General features: G+C 38.9%; 1 protein-coding gene across 1 annotated transcript in view; it reads left to right on the top strand.

Moving 5' to 3' along the window:
- The window catches only part of LOC139733732 (telomerase protein component 1-like), a 42,109-nt gene that overhangs the window by 13,057 nt on the left and 15,514 nt on the right, over positions 1-13,538 (top strand). Inside the window, exons 12-25 of the mRNA XM_071644541.1 lie at positions 788-865; positions 1,534-1,679; positions 2,385-2,538; positions 3,112-3,194; positions 3,634-3,810; positions 4,627-4,869; positions 5,567-5,680; positions 6,567-6,687; positions 7,538-7,720; positions 8,627-8,802; positions 9,490-9,643; positions 10,199-10,375; positions 10,845-10,937; positions 12,243-12,375. Of these exons, the coding sequence (XP_071500642.1) occupies positions 788-865; positions 1,534-1,679; positions 2,385-2,538; positions 3,112-3,194; positions 3,634-3,810; positions 4,627-4,869; positions 5,567-5,680; positions 6,567-6,687; positions 7,538-7,720; positions 8,627-8,802; positions 9,490-9,643; positions 10,199-10,375; positions 10,845-10,937; positions 12,243-12,375 (2,032 nt within the window). The remainder of the gene's footprint in view (positions 1-787; positions 866-1,533; positions 1,680-2,384; positions 2,539-3,111; positions 3,195-3,633; positions 3,811-4,626; positions 4,870-5,566; positions 5,681-6,566; positions 6,688-7,537; positions 7,721-8,626; positions 8,803-9,489; positions 9,644-10,198; positions 10,376-10,844; positions 10,938-12,242; positions 12,376-13,538) is intronic.

The raw sequence follows: 13,538 nt of genomic DNA, 5'->3' as shown, positions 1-13,538 counted from the left end.
TTGTTTCCTACCTCCAAGCCACTGCTGATTACAAATCTTGTTGCTCTTCACAGAATGCCTGTCCAATTTTAGAACAAGTGCATGAATCAAGTCTGTGACTAAACCTACTTCATGTGGTGGCTCAAGATCTGTGGCATTACTGTTCCCCCCCCCCCACAAAAAAAAAAGCAGCTCAAGTAGTAATCCCCCCATTGACATTGGAGTCAGTTCTCCTGCCATTTTGTACATGGACTTAGTTCTATTCTTTCTTGTCTTTCTGTAATATTTTGTGAGGAAATCATTGGTAGCAAACTATCTTATGCAATGAAGGAAATATTCGGTGGTTTATTTTTCCCTAGTGGAAATAATGGCCTGAATGAATGTTTGCCCCCCCCCCCCCCATTCTCATGTTACATCTCATTGAATGTGAGACTCCTGGTATTAAAGTGAACTTCAATCCAACAAGTGCAAACTAAATTTATATTAGTTACGATAGATCATTATGTCTTAAATTATTGCATCCAGATATTGTTAGATCAGTCGTAGCCTGCAGTATTTTGACTATAATATGCAGACAGTGATCAGCTAATGGTGCAGAACATCAAGCACTATCAAGAATCTTAAAGTGAAGATAACTTTCATCACCCATACAGGAAGTTTTAGGGTATTTTGCAAATGAAGAGACATTAATACCTTTACTTCAGTATCATCCAATTGTATTGGTGTCTGTATACATGTATTTGACAGTGTTTGCCCTTTAGTTGCGTTCACATTCAAAACTTATTTTGCCTTCTGCCTCTTTGTACAGGTGATGACGTACAATGAGTCATCTGGCGAGGGGCTGAACCCAACCATCCTTGGGGAGATTTTAAGAGACAGGGTGGAGGTAAGATATGCCAAGAAATCATCTTCTACCAGGGGAAGGCTGCCTACACTTGATAGGAATTTATGACAAATTTATTTAAAGAGTTAACATATCTTTAAATTGACTGTGGATATGTGTAGTGGATCACTTCTAAGATCAGTTTGATGAGTGGTTGTTGAGACATAATAAACCAGAACTAGGAGCCAGTGGCCGAGTTGAAAATAATCAAATACAGGTTAGTCAGACTGACTATTAGGAAAAGGGTGAAATGAGGGAGATTCCAACAGAGTTTTATTTCTCGTTATGGTGGTGACATCATGTGCAGTTTGATTTATAGTAAAGGTTTTGTTTGTTGGATTTGTGATTTTATTGCTGGTAATTATGGAACATTTTAACCTGTTGAGGACAAGTCCTGAGTGTACTCGGGCAAGTGGGAAATGCGTGTTGTAGCAAAAATCAAGGGGTTAAGATTAGGCTATATAACTGCTTGATATACATGAAGTAATCAAGTATGCTTTGAGAATGAAAGTGTGTTTTGACCTTGAACTAACTGAATTTAGGATGACAGGCAATGTGTATTACTACCACCACAAGATGTAATTTTTAGGTGAATGCATTAAATGTCATACAGTACGTGAAACTTGATAATGAAAACAAAATACATCTTGATTTTGACTCTACCAACCCAGCTGGACAATCTGATGATTTTGAGCAATGGTAGCAACCAGTCTGGTGATGAAGCCAAGATGATCTCAAACTTCCTAACCAAGTACCGCCACATCGTCAACAGCAACCTGCTCTACGTCAATGTCAACCTGGGTGGGGGACGATGCTGGTATGTCAAACTGCAATTCATACTAGCAAATTACTTGATGGATAACCCTGTCACTGCCATTTGCGTGTGTACTATATGCATTACCAAGGGCATTTTAGATTATGGGTATTTGAGTGTTAACAGCAGGAATTGGTGCTGGCAATCTACAGTGTGCCTCCTCCAGTTAAGGATAATATCCATCTATTCTTGCCAGCAGGTTAATTGTGGAGCACTGACTTTGGAATTGCGTTGTGTGATTTAGACGGACTGTGTATGCTGAAAAAGATAAATTTTCTGTCTCGAAGTAGCCACATATTTGTACCTCCGCATACAAAAAGTGTTTTACAGTATTTACCACAAGGTTAAGAAGTCACCAGTCTGAAGTATTGATATCATCTCATGACATTCATTCTGATTCAAAGGTTAAATGTGAGATATCTTTAGATACAGTGGTCTTTCTACTTTCTTTGGGGATTTTGCTAATACATCCAGTGGTCAAGCAGTCATACATCCAAACATGTTTTTGTTTTTTCTGTCAATGAAAGAGAAATTTGATTGCATTGAATCAAAGAACAAATCTCTTCTGTATTGAGAATGACAAAAGAAGAGTTTTAAAACAGATTTACAGTCACTACTAGTGATTCTTATTTCATCATAGAAGTCACAAGTTGGCATTAATGTGCACAGGATGGATGCTCACAATCTGTATTTTCTTCTCCCAAACAGTATGGCTACTTCCGATGAGCCAACACACCCCAACGATATTTTCATCGCGGGGTACAGTGACCAGATCCTGCGATTCATCGCTGAGCGAGGTGACACAGGCCAAGTCACACATGTGGAGAACATTGACAAAGCCTATGGCTTGGATAAAATCAAGGTATACCACTGACATATGCAGCTTAAATCCATCTCACTTAATGGAGACAGTTATGAATCAGTGTGATCCCAAGTTGTGTGTGCTGAGGTACTTCCATACCCTAAGAACAGGAGGACAGACATTGAAGGCGCATCTAATGCACAAATAAGACAAATACCGGGGACTCGTATGCCATGTTTAAAAAAAAAATGGAATTTTGCTGCCTCCTGTGTAGAAGTACACTATCAATAGTCCATTATGACTTGTCATTCAAACAGATGAGAATTCCCATCTGAAGAATTATCATGACAACAACTTTAGCATCAGAGCTCTCTGATTTGAAATACTGTCCCACTCACTGAAGCCATCCTACTTGACAAAGGGCAAGGTACTCAGTGATATCCCCCTGATTAGATGAGATTGCATTGATTCAGTGTGCTCTATATGCCTCTCTCTATTTTTCCAATGATAACCCAAAATATGACTGGATTGCACTGATACATTATGCTCTATATGTCTCTCTATTTTTGAAATGATAGGCCCATAATATGACTGGATTGCACCAATACATTGTGCTCTATTTTTCTCTGTCAGATACACGCAGGCAAGAAGACAGCTGTGGTTGACGTCGCCCCAGAGAAACCTCTCACCCTCTTGGCTCCACAGCAGACCAGGCGGTAAGACATCAAATGAAGCACCCTTCATTCAAAGAAACAGACTGTGCAATTATTTGGAATCGATTGTTGATGTAGGAAGGAATTTTCATCATTGCATCAAACAATTTCTATTTAGATGATGTACTCAGTGATGCAGAATTTCAACCCCCCCCCCCCCCCCCCCCCCCCCGAGAAAAAACAGGAATTGCAGTGGGGGAATATCTAGTAGTGATAGAATTTGTCTTCAGCGAGTAAAGGAAATGTTGCATCTGTGTTTTAAGATTACCTTTACTAAGTGGTTTGAAGATATGGCTAGTACTCCTTGTCAACTTTGTGAATTAGCTTTTTGTATTAGAATGTCTACTGTTGGAGGACTTGTGTCATCTCCAACATTTTGCAAACAATATGCTGAGTATTTGAAGCCATGTAGTTAATATTTACCCTTGAATTCTCAACCCAGCACTCACACTCTGCGAGTCTTCATCTCTTCAACCTTCCGCGACATGCACGGCGAGCGTGACCTCCTGACCCGCTTCGTCTTCCCGGAGCTGCGTGCCAAGGCGAGGACCCGCTTCGTCAACCTGTACGAGGTGGACTTAAGATGGGGTGTGAATGAGGAGCAGACCAAACACAGCAGGTGAGAAATGATTGTCTCTTTCTGGTGGATTGTTGGTCGTCACTGACCAACATGTTACCGGCTACGCCACATTGTATATTTGTGACCCGCTACAACAAAAGGAGATGAAAATCGGGAGAGGACGATTTTCTGAAAATGGCATAACATTATTTTCTTACTCTTTCACTTTAATTTCATCCATAATATGAGTCATAAAAGTACTCGGTTGGGGAGATACAGATGATTTCATTAGTGCGTGTCGAGTGGTCTAGGAAATCAGCATTTCGAGAAAACCGCCTTCAAGAGTTTTCTTTCCGATGCTGTCATGATCAAGAAGATCATGATCATTTTGACCGATTTTGATGATCTGACTTCAAACACAATTTTCTTGGCTTAGCCATCAGCAACGTCAGGATCCTTTTGTTGTGGTGGGTCTTATTTGTTTCCTTCTGTGAGGAAAAGACTTGACATGGCAGCTATGAAATGTCTGTCTCTAGTTAGTAGATGATTGATGGTTCTCAAGCACTGTATCACTGGTGAGGAAAAACTTGGGAGCTTCTTATCCTTGCATGCGGTGAGCCCCTGACACAGCAGATGAAATATCTCTGTGGTATGGATTGCTGATTATTGTCAACTATTGCATCTTGGAAGAGGAGAAAAATGTGAAGATCATTTAAAGGTTAGAAGGGAAAAGACATCATGCATCTAGTTTACTGATGTGTCTTCTGTAAGATATGTATCAAGGCATAAATCTTGTAAAGTAAAGTTTTGTTGTGAGCCAAATGAGCAGCAAATGAAATCTGTCAGTTACTTTCTCCAATTAATTTTCAATTTTAGTTCCGTGGAGATATGTCTGCGTGAGGCCAAAAGATGCGACCTCTTCCTGGGCATGCTGGGAAATCGCTATGGTTACATGCCACCCTCCTACCCTGACCTGAGTGATGAAGATGAATTTTACTGGTTGCGATGGCACCCGGATGGCCGCTCCATCACAGAGCTGGAGATGTATCACAAGGCTCTCTATTCTGACGAGTCCACAGCGAAAGCCTTCTTCTACATCAGGAACTCTGAATTCCTCAAGTAAGACTTTATAGCAACTATAGCCTAGGGTCCTCTGAACACTCAAATATGTAACAGGAAAGCTGAGAAAAATAAATATATATCAGTCTTATTAGACTTTTGCTTGAATATTTGTCAGAGAGCACTGTGACATTCTTCCTTTGAGTCGGAGATTTTTTAGTTGAAGATGACGGCGCAAAGTCCTAGGGCACTTATGTCTGTTTCTTCCATGCTGGTACTATGTCTTTCACATGTTTTAGAGTTCTTTGGGTATTTCCACACTGAGTATATCAGTTTGATTTATTATAACTGTGAATTTATTTGAAGATTTTGATGCTCCATTAGATATGGAGTTGTGCAAATCTTGTATGCAAATATTTCCATAGATCTATAAAATGTGGCAGAAAGGTTTTGAATTCAGCACAATTTCGGTTAGCTGTATCCTGCAGTGATATATGATCACAACTCTAATGAAAGGTCTCACACTAATAGGTCATTATGCAGAGCATTAGAAAAATATGCACCCATTGTTTGTGATATGCTGTATATACTTTTGACAGTCAATCCCATATTTACAGTACGGTAAGCACAGCATTTTTACTAGACCAGGTGCATTATTCAAGGGTGACTGTCATGAGCAGGTATATGAATTAGTTGTTAGCATGTATATATGAGACTTTGTGAAAAAAACCCCCAAGATTTGCTTCTTTCTTTCCAGGGATGTGCCGAACAAAATACGTGGCCAATTTGAGGATAGCAGCGATCAGACCAAGGAGAAACTTGCCAACCTAAAGGATACTATCAGGAACAGTGGCTGTGAGGTTTTTGACAGGTAGGATGTCCAGAGCACAGAAACTGTGTTGAACTTAAAGGTTCCCTAAAATACAAATGCATGAAATACAAATGCCATGTCTTTCGTTAGTCACATTAATATCACAGAAACATGCAAGTTATGCTGAGTCGAGGGGAAGGTGCATTCCAATGTCTTTTGTTAAACATATCGGTACTTTAGCAATGATTGACAGATGAGGTCACAACAGGAATATTGGTTTGGGAGGATTTTTTGTGGGCATTCCGAAGTAATCTGAAGAAAAATAGAAGAAAAATTAGTTGAAAATATATGGGTTGTTTCAAGATATTCATTTCACAGCAAAAGTGTTGTTTAGGGTATCATAAATCAATGCAAATCAACATGCATTTGTATTTCAGGTAAACTTTAAGAGACCGTATAAAGACAGAATATCTTGCTATTGTTCAGTGTGTGCTTTACAAGTATCCTGTATCTATACAAGTGCTTGGATGATGTCTATGTACTGTAATATTTACCTGTGAATTTCAAGTCACAATAGTTCAGTGTTTATACTAAAATCAGCAATAGGCAAATGAATGAGTGCACTATAAAAGTAGAACCAGTTTGTTGTCTAAATCAGAAAGGAATTTGAATTGTAATTAACTACAAATACACAAAAAAACTTCAAAAGACTTCGAACATGTCACTTATATTATGCAGGGTTGACAAAAATATCTCATGTCTGATAAAAAAGATTTGTACAGATTTTTGCTGTGAGTGAAAAGACTGCCAGTATCATTTCTACTGATCTTTATACATCTTTATTAGATAGAAAAATGAATGTTCAGTAATTCTACCTAGGACAGTAGATGAAGCTGGTACTGAGTTTTCAAGAGAGAAATGGTTGTTATTATTTTCCTTGATGCAGCTATCCATGCAAGTTTGGTGGAGTGGTAGAAGGCAAGCCAGTCGTGATGGGTCTAGAGGACTTTGGTCGACGAGTCATCAACAATGTCTGGAACTACATAGAGAACACCTATCCAGAGGATGTAAGATTTACCAATATGATGTCTTTAGTCCAATTCTTAATATCTATTTACACTCAAACGTGTCATGAATCATGGTGTATTTAGAAGCTCCTAATTTGTAAAGTTTGGATAAGTCCTGGCCTAGCAGTTTAAATTGTTCGTATAAACTTCTTCAGAATTTCTCATTACAGCTTGTGTCTCCAGCTATTTTTTGTATTTTTTATATATATTTTTTTTTGCTAAATGATGTGTGAAAACAACATGAACATGGTTTTGATATTGCTTAAAATCAATAAGGTATACATTGAAGAGTGACTGTGCATACAAAACAGAGATATTAAAACAGGGAGAGTATTTGGTATACTGTAAAACCAGAAACATAACATTTGCAAATTGGAGCCAACAGCCTTCTTTGGGGCATGAAACTTTCACAAATTGGTGACTGGCATTCACTGCATTGTGTAGACAAAAACGTCCACGTGCATTATACTTTCACTAATCTTGGCTCCTTGCAAAATTCATGACAATTTCATGCACACAAAATGTCTCATTTTACAGTATGTGACATCATTTTTAGGAGACAGTCTGAACTTTGGGTGTATTATGACAGAGATAGATATAGAGGCCATGTGCAAAGAATTGCTGGTAACATTGTAGTGCTGAGAATACAAAAGTAGCTTGCATAGTAAATCAAATCACTTTTTGTATTTTCTTTTCTAAAGGCTTAAGTCAACTCTGTCCTAAGTGATCATGGCTATGTAGTATTTTTAGTACAAGGATTATATTTCAGTGTCTATTTGTTGAGACCAAAATCTTGATGCAGTGACTCGAGTCGTACTAATGCATCACATGTCTGCATTTCCTATGAAAGGGTGAGATCTTGGACGAAGTGGCCCATGAGGGCGCTCAACACAACATGTTCCTGCAGTCACAGCTGGTGACGTTCACTGGAAGGCAGACCCAACTCAAGCAGTGTCTGGATGTCATCAAGAAGGCGGAGTCAAACCTTGTCCTTCTCGCTGGCAAGCATGGATGTGGCAAGACTGCTCTCTTGGTAAGTTTGTAAGGGTGACGCAACATTTACTCATGCGACAATTGCTGTGGTCTTATTTTCTCCAAGGACATAGAGTGAGGGATAGGGTTAGGGTTATGGTTATGGGTACATGGGTAGGTTTTATGTTTGGCTTAAATAGCATGCAGATATTTCATAGGAGCAATTGTCGCAGGAACAAATTGTCGGCTGAGAATGAGAAGGGTGCTAAGTTGCCTCAAACACTATGGGTTTAGTGGCAACTTAACGCCCATAGCAATCTCAGTCAACAAAATGTTGTGGAACTGTTTGTAAGATCATTAGCCCAGGGCTGTTGACTATCATTACGAAACTCACTCCAACAGCACCTTATACTTATTTCAGTTTGGTGGCCACCATGCAAAGTTTACCAACTTTACCAACTGAAAATATTTTCCTGTTACAGTGTGCCCCAAATTTGTTAAGTTAGACACTTCTATTTCTACCTCCATTGGTAAACCTCACATGTATTTAGAATTGATAGATGTGCTAGTACTGCAAGATGTTTGTTGTGGGTCTAGGTCTCAACTGTGGATATGAAATTTTACTCTAATGCAGTGTATGTGTGTGGAATATTGTGAGGTTTCCAGTCATTATGACACAGATTTTCCTGTTACAGTTATTTATTGTATTGAACTGATGAAAAGATGTCTTGCATATTATTCCTTGTTTCAAAAACTTGTCTGCATAAACAGGGATTTGAAATGTTATTATGTCATGGCTTGGCCAAATGGACCCAGCTTATCTTTTTCTCTTACAATTGGATGTGATTACGGAATGTCAAGGAGTTCTCATATTAAGTTTTTATGTGAGGTTGTCTTCTGATGATATTCATGTGTTGATTAACATTATGTTGTTGTAAACTGAATCTCTACATTGTCTGCCATCCAGGCTTCAGTTGTTGATACCATGATGTCCAAACTGGAGGAACAGGACAAGCGTAACATCCTGATCCATTTTGTTGGGGCTGTGTCAGGGTCAGCCCATGTCACCCCCCTCCTCAGGAGGCTCTGTAGTGAGCTGCAGCGTCGCTTTGGTCTGGAGATTCAGATTCCTCAGGAATACAAGTGAGTGTTCATTTATCATTTGCTTTTTTCTGCATTCAGAAGTGTTCAGTGGGTTGTTGTTGTTGTTTCTTTAGGGGGCAGTTTTGCTTAGCACATATTGCCATTTTGTTGATGAACAGTGTCTTTGTTGTTTTATTTGATTTGTTAAGTTGAATAAGTTTTAGACAGATAAAAGAAGAGAGTCATGTAATTGACAGTTATTGTGTGTGTGATATGTAAAGTTATTTCAGGATTAAGTTGTGCAGCTGAATTATTTCAAGTGACAGATATTTTCTTGAGGCATTAACAAAGTGTTATTCAAAACATAGCATGTGTCTGCGATGGGTAGACTTTATAATAATGAAAGAACACTAGTCTAGATTGACATTAATTGGTACTTCAGCCGAGGGCATATACCTTGAATAAATTGAATTCCCTTAAAGGTTGATGACTTTCCCTGAATGAACACCAGCCCATCATATAGGTTGTTCCCAACTTGAAAATACCCACTCCTTCACTGAGTGAGTAGAAGCAGTGTGACAACATTATTTACTGTTGGATGAAGTACGCAGCCAGGTCCTGATTTAAATTTGAAACTCTTGGATGGGCAGTCCAACACCTCAACTGAAAGACTCACACTGTACATGCTTGCAATGAATGGGTATTTAGTGTGATCTTCTTCACGATGAATGCATTTGTTTCTTGTAGGAATCTTGTGTCTGAGTTTCCACGCTTCCTGGAGAAGGCTGCCACACATGTGGACTCCACTTGCAAGCTGGTCATCTTCATTGACGGCATCAACAACATGGATACAGCCTACCAGGCTCACAACTTAGACTGGCTGCCACAGAACATTCCTCAGGTGTGTTGTTGCAACTCTTCTGTCTATTTTACATTGAATTGATGTTATGGGGTTATGATAGTGTTTCTGGGTTCTTGTATGGTTGCGATATATCAATATCCTCAGGCTTTGGTAGTATTCATATTTCCTTTTGTTATGACAGTGGTTCTTTGTGGTGTTATGGTAATGCTCCTGTGGACATTTAAATGAGTTATTGAGAAGCAGAACTTTTTGAAAACCTATAAAAGAAAACCTATAGAAGATGTAGATCAATGCTAATCCTCTTTGCTTTGATTGTTAATAGTAAACTTCAAATTCTGTCAACATTGTAATCATCATCAAGTATCTTCACTGTGATAGGGCATAATGTAGTGTCTTTTAAACAAATGTTTCTGCAGTTCATTTTCCTGGGAAAATGGAATGAGGCTACATTTATCCTTACCACAAGTGATATCCATAACATATAGTTTTTATCAGAATTACCTGCCTCTTTACTTTATCACATTTGTTTGACAGTAGCCATAAGTGACTATATGTTGATAAGATTATACATGTTTTTTCCCTGTGACTGGCTAGAATGTGGTCTTTGTCCTGAGTGCGGTCAGTGGCACCCCTGCTTACGCTGCTGCAGTCCGTCGCCAGGCCACTGTGGTGGAGCTTGGACCACTGGACCTCCTGGACAAGGCTGAGGTTGTCCGACAAACTCTTGCTTCTTATCACAAGACTCTGGATGAATCTCCCTTCAACAACCAGGTAGGATTCACCAGCTTCACTGCATTTAGTTTATTTTACTTTTGCAGTTAACCTTTTTTGTGCCAAATAAGTTTAATATGCACAAATTTCACACAAATACCTGTGGACAGGGAGTTAGTGTAGCATGCAGAGGATTAAAACTTGTGTAGGACACTATGCACCCTATGCCTGTTATTGAATACCAGCTAAACCTGGCAAAATTTCTCATCCTTGATGGATATTTACAACAAGCTAGTTAATATATAAAGAAAATGAGGCTATACTGTGGATTTTCTTTTTCTTTGTATGCGTGAATTCACTAGAAAGCATATCCATTAAAATATAAATCCGAAGGAAATGTGGTATCATAATCATATAGATTGTGACTTACAAATGTTTGAATTAGGTACTACCATTTTTTTTTTTTGTGTGTGTGCTGAAAAATAATAGTTTTTATGCCTACATCTGTTTTCCCCCTCAATTCTGATAGATGAAGCTGTTGGTATCAAAGAAGGAGGCCAACCTGCCCCTCTTCCTGAAGCTGGCCTGTGAGGAGCTGAGAGTCTTTGGAGTCTTTGAAGAGGTATGGGGAAAGCCCCACCCTCCTGTCCCCAATTGAGAATGGAAGATAGAATGAAAGACTTTAATCATGGATGACTTTTGTTTCCTCAATCTGTAATCTACCACTGGTTTGCGGAGTTTCACACTTAGTCATTTTTTTTTTCGACCAGTTTGACAAAATTCGCTGTTAGTATTTAGAGACAGATGAATGTATGTGTCGTCCATTGCTAGCGTAAAGCCAGGAAATATTTTTAAACAGAGGAAAAATAAGAAATATTTGTGCATATTTTAGTGTCGTGTAGAAATTTTTCTGGCCAAGAATTACAGAATTATCTAAGAAAGAATTCACAAATAAATGAAAAATATCAGTAAAATTGTGGTATAGCTGTGCATGAGTTTCCAGTTCTTATGTTGCCAGTCCCTGAGCCTATTTTTTTTTTCATTATCTCATTTGCTGTTTAACCCTATTCTAACTGGGGGGGGGGGGGGGGGGGGGGGGGGGTAAAATTGACCCCCCCCCCCCCGACATTTCACGCCACGATTCCGCAATGCGCAAAGATTTTGCCGCGTCGTTTCATGACTTTTATCATTGAAGTCTCCCCCATATTTTTTGCATATGCATGTCAACCCGAAAACGGCTCAAATTCATGATTTCGTGTGCAAATCCAATGCAAATTGTGTTTTTTTGTTTAATTGATATAAATTAGATTATTTCAACTTTTGAACATTGAAATTAATCAATTCTAATGTAGATAAGCTTGAAAAAGTGCCTGCAACAAATTTTGGCAAAAAACAATAGAAAACAAAAGGTCGAAAAAACAATAAAATACATAAGAAATTAACAAAACAATAAAAAACAAAAGAAACTGATTTTGATTGCACTATTTTTTACAAGAAAATTGTTTGATGTGTCTTGAGGAACTCTAACGCAAAAATTTAGCAATCCTTCATTCTTTTTGATGGAGTTATTGGTGAAAATATGATTTCATCCGTAAATTTGCATAATTAATTTATCAAAAAATATAAAATCAACATTTTTCTATTTTATGACCATGTAATCTTTAGTTGACATCCGGCTCTATGTTCAGGCAAAATTTTGCGGCGATCGCGCGATCGGCGGCTGAGATTTGAAGGGGGGGGGTCAAATTGACCCCCCCCAGTAAAAACTTGGTCTCAAATAGCCCAGTTAGAATAGGGTTAACCCATTGTAGTTTTAATTCAGGTGTGATATGTGCCATTGTGGTTTGTAGCCCAGGATATGAAATAACCCCATAAGTCTTTGTGATTGAGTAAGACTTGAATTTATTCCTTTTCTTATAACAAACAGGTGTCCATCAGACTGAAGGCCATGTCACACACCATCAGCACCCTACTACAGGAGGTACTGAAAAGACTGGAGGATGACCATGGTGTTGATATCATCACCACTGCCCTGGCATTGCTGGTATCTTCAAGAGATGGTGAGTTACCAGTCTGAGTTTCTTGTCTTGCTTTGTGGAAACATTTGTAGAATTCAAAGGGAAGTCTGGAATTTGATGTGTTGAAACAATAGAACATTGACACGTGGTTTAACCCTATATTTGCCCAGGCACTCTGCTTAATTTGCCAAGTTTTTTGTTTTGTTTTGTTTTGTTTTTTTCTTTAAATCAGCATTCTGAAATTCCTCTAAATGTAACCTAGTTGTAAATTTAGCAAGCCCACTCAGGTGTAGCATGGTATGGGTGCGTTTATCTCCTTTTCTCGGCAGAAACAGGTTTTCCAAACAGCTTTCAAGGAATTTCTACGAGTTGATAAACGCAAAGCTGTTTTGAAAGCCCTTTTGGAAAGCCTTTTCGAAAGGGTGCGTTTATCAACTCTCCTTTTCTCGGCAGAAACAGGTTTTCCAAACAGCTTTCAAGGAATTTTTATGAGTTGATAAACGCAAAGCTGTTTTGAAAGCCCTTTCGGAAAGCCTTTCGAAAGCCGCAAATTTGTGGCTTTCCAAACAGGTTTCCTAAACAGGTTTTCAGAAACCTGTTTGTAAAAGCCTTTTGGAAGTTGATAAACGCAAAGCTGTTTTGAAACGGCTTTGTAGTATTGTATTTCAGTTACGAACAATGCACGCCTTATATGACCTCTTCTCATCGAGTCGAATTGCGCAATGCAGCTGTGAAGTGACAAGCCAGTTATCGTGTTCACAAAGAGAGTTGATAGACGCAACTATTTTGGAAGCCGTTTCTAAAGGGCTTTGGAAAGGGCTATCGAAACAGGGGAAAGTTGATAAACGCAGCCAAAGTCTTATGCCGCCACTCAGAAATATTTGAAGTATGTGCTAAACTGGAGCTGCCTCACAGATAGGAAGACAATTGATTCATGTGGCATTGCATCATGACTCGTCACTCTCAAAGGAAGATATGTCTTTATGATGGTAATTGCTTTTCGCTGTCCCTTCTTAGAAAACAAGTGGCACATTAATAGTACAGGTAGTCAGGGCTTTGGAAAGGGCTTTGGGAAGGGCTATGGAAAGGGCTTCGAAAGGGCTATCGAAAGGGCTATCGAAAGCCGTTTAAACAGGGGAAAGTTGATGAACGCAGCCAAAGTCAGTCTAACAGGAAGGCCATGGTGACACAATAGGGAATGGTGA

This window comes from Diadema antillarum, unplaced genomic scaffold, assembly GCF_040938485.1.
Source record: "Diadema antillarum isolate AM-2024a unplaced genomic scaffold, OU_Dant_1.0 seq00000488_RagTag, whole genome shotgun sequence".
NCBI classification, from domain to species: Eukaryota; Metazoa; Echinodermata; class Echinoidea; order Diadematoida; family Diadematidae; genus Diadema; species Diadema antillarum.
The sequence above is the reverse complement of the archived record's forward strand: the minus strand, read 5'-3'. Positions and strand labels throughout refer to the sequence as shown.